The following is a 3,153-nucleotide window of genomic DNA, read 5'->3' on the forward strand; positions in this document are numbered from 1 at the left end:
TAAAGTAAATAGTGAAATTCCAGTGTTTAGATGTTTTAAATCATCATCAATTTGGATTTTTCAATGGCATAACTAAGGGAGACAGCATCCTTCTCCAAATGGCTTTTCGTTCACCATCATGCTATTATTTGTAAGCCATGTACGTGCCATCATTTGCTGTACTCTCAACCTCAGTTAGAATTCTAATTCTCTGCTTAGAGCCAGGCATTAGAAAGTTCAGGGTCTGATGACTCTAACAAGTTATTCTGCCACTTTTCAAAATGGAACTTATTAAAAAGGTCAATTAGCTTGTGCAGACCTTTTTTACTGAAAATGAACCTGTGCTGGCTTAAACTTAGCTCGATTGAGCTCTAATGTTGTCTGCAGCTATTTTACTGAAAATAAGTGTGGATATTAATGAAGATAATTCAGTTTAGGTGTAAGAAGCACCTACCTCCAACTTATATAGTTTTGTCCTAACATTTCGTTCTTTAGTTTGCAACGTTAGTTGTGATGGAAAATGAAAACTAATGTAAACTTCGACCAAACAAAACGATCAATGCCCTTTTTATATCTAGTCTTAACAGGTACCTAAAATTATATGTATACCAGATCAACTGAACTCATGGATAGGTAAATGAAGTAAGTATTCTTCTTTCATATTTATTTTTCGAAAAAAAACATATTTACTCATTTCTTACAGAATTCTTTTTCACTCTCACACACACACTCTCTCTTCATAAATATGCCTTTTGATATGTTAGGTATTACGAGTCCAATACCTGTCATTAATATTGTACTTCACAACAGGAATACACAATGATGATTTATGACGTCTATACACAAATAATCGAACGAAATATATATATATTATTGATAAGGAACCATTTCAAATCCGTAAATCCCCTAATTTCTCAATAATTGATGTGAGGAGACTCAAGTAGTATTTAAAACAGTTCTCTCTCACTCTTTCTCGATTCTATGGAGTCATGGTTTGTAAAGCGAAGATCCATTGAATCATTCTTTACCAATTTTGTGAAACGTCGTAGAACAATTAAGAGAAAGCCCCAGGGAATGTCTGATCAGGCCTCTCGGTGCAGAAGTACTGCCTGGTGATTGGGTCCTGGTTCCAGAACTTGCAGGGACCGCCGAAGGCGTTCGTGAAGGGGCTGGCGCCTCCAACTGGAAGAGAAAAGAAAACGGGAATAAACATTCAGTTCTTCTTCTTCTGCAGACTTCGCTTGTGACACTGTAACTGATTAAGGCGACAGAGTTTGCAACTTTTATTTTTTTCTTTTTTAACACTTAGGGTCGTCTTAACGACAATTTACTTACATCCAGGCTGGCCGAAACCACCTTGGCCGAATCCAACGCCGCCGAATCCAGGTTGACCGAACCCAGGTTGACCGAACCCAGGTTGACCGAATCCGCCGCCGAATTGCGGATAAGCGACTGCGACCGTTAGGACGAGTGCCAATGCCAACAGGGAAGTTGTGCGGAACTGTGAAATGGTATGATGAGTTTCATGTCATATAAAATGCTTCTGCTATAAATGTGTAGAATAAAAAAAATACATAAATGTATACACTGTTTGCATTTATCTAAGTGTTGTTTCCAAATAGTATGTATATGTATGTATATATATATATATATATATATATATATATATATATATATATATATATATATATATATATATATATATTCATTTCTTAATATAAATAAACCTATATGTTAAAGCATATAATTATCTGCATCAAGACATATATATCAAAATCTACATGCGTGCTTGCATGAATCAAAGTCAAAGAAATTCACAGAACATTGGAGTCCATTGCCAAGCAACGAGCCCCGAAATGAGCGCAACACATAAAGACCTCTCACCATTGCTGCTTTGATTGTCAGACGGAAAAGAAGTAAGCGACCGAGCCCGTTCCGCCTTCTATAAATACTGCGAGATTCTTGCCAGAGGCCACCATCTCAGGAAACAGGAGAGACTGAGACAGAAAAACTCGTTCTTCCACTCTCACAATCTGACGGAATTTCCTGTCAGTTCGGACTGCCCCGGACAGGTCCTCTGTCTTCCTTCCGAGTCGTATTCCAAGAACCTTCGGGACTTCCAACAGCAGCTGGAACGAGAGAGAGAGACAGAGAATGACACACTAAGACGTCGCTTTTGATGACGTAGTCATTACGCATTCTGCCCAAACAACAAACTCAGACGGGAATCCCAGGTAAGGATAGTGACAGAGAGACCTGGGGGAGGGGCCTGCTGCCGCTTCCTTGCCCACCGAAGGTCAAGACCTTTGAAGCTTCTGCAGGGATTTACCTGGCGAGTTGATTTCTTATGCAGGGCATCGCCGTCGTCATACTTTGTATTTGATGACGCACGTCTGATCCGCTTCCTTTGTTCCTTTCTTTTTTTCCTAGACGCTTGTTAATAATGACTGTATCAGGGGAGAAATTTAAGGATATTCGTCATAGAAATCTGAGTTAGTTAGTACACATGGATGTGTAAAATTTTAAACGTTTGCAAATACATGTTTATGCATATCTGTTTACTATAAATATTCATTGTTTAACTGTAAACATACTTATAGGCATCGAAGATTATATATCTTTATAGTACGTATTAATAAATATCCACAACATATATATATACATATATATATATATATATATATATATATATATATATATATATATATATATATATATATATATATATATATATATATATATATATATATATATATATATATGACACAGACCGAGAACAGGATTTATGCAGTTCGCTCTTTTAGTACCGGTCTGACCAGTATAATAACATTGCCAAGGGCCAGTCCCTAAGGAGGACTCCACCATATTCCCCATCCCCAAAGACCTCTCCATTTCTACTTCCTTCATGCGTAAGTTCTGTGTGGATTCAACAAAATGATGCATTTGAAATAATGATAATTTTTCTGACTACCTTCTTTACTTTATTGCTAGTTATTGCGACCAGTTTGCTGTATTTACTCAAATATTCATATTTGCTTCGTTTCTGCTGCATCATTTTGATGTTTCATTCATTGACAATGTTTACCGGAGGCCAGTTACAATACAACACCTTGCCGTCATCTTGCCCTGCATCTAGGTTTGTGCGTTTTGTACAGGTGGCGTTTCTGTCGCTCT

At 37.3% G+C, this 3,153-nt stretch overlaps 1 protein-coding gene across 1 annotated transcript; it reads right to left on the reverse strand.

The window, feature by feature from the left end:
- Positions 1-628: 628 nt before the first annotated feature.
- LOC136854380 (gastrolith matrix protein-like) lies at positions 629-2,002 on the reverse strand. The gene is made up of 3 exons (XM_067130682.1): positions 1,864-2,002; positions 1,315-1,480; positions 629-1,161 (listed from the first exon to the last, which is right to left on the reverse strand). The coding sequence occupies exons 1-3, from the start codon at positions 1,864-1,866 to the stop codon at positions 1,034-1,036; spliced, it is 297 nt and encodes a 98-aa protein (XP_066986783.1). The 5' UTR covers positions 1,867-2,002; the 3' UTR covers positions 629-1,033.
- Positions 2,003-3,153: the final 1,151 nt, after the last annotated feature.

The sequence above is a fragment of the Macrobrachium rosenbergii genome, chromosome 29 (genome assembly GCF_040412425.1).
Source record: "Macrobrachium rosenbergii isolate ZJJX-2024 chromosome 29, ASM4041242v1, whole genome shotgun sequence".
In the NCBI taxonomy this organism is placed as follows: domain Eukaryota; kingdom Metazoa; phylum Arthropoda; class Malacostraca; order Decapoda; family Palaemonidae; genus Macrobrachium; species Macrobrachium rosenbergii.

What these genes read in the sequence shown, in the direction of transcription:
- LOC136854380 (XM_067130682.1), bottom strand. An exon ending in TGGTTTCGGCCAGCCTGGAT is followed by an intron (nt 1,162 to 1,314) that starts GTAAGTAAATTG and finishes TTTCTCTTCCAG; the next exon opens with TTGGAGGCGCCAGCCCCTTC.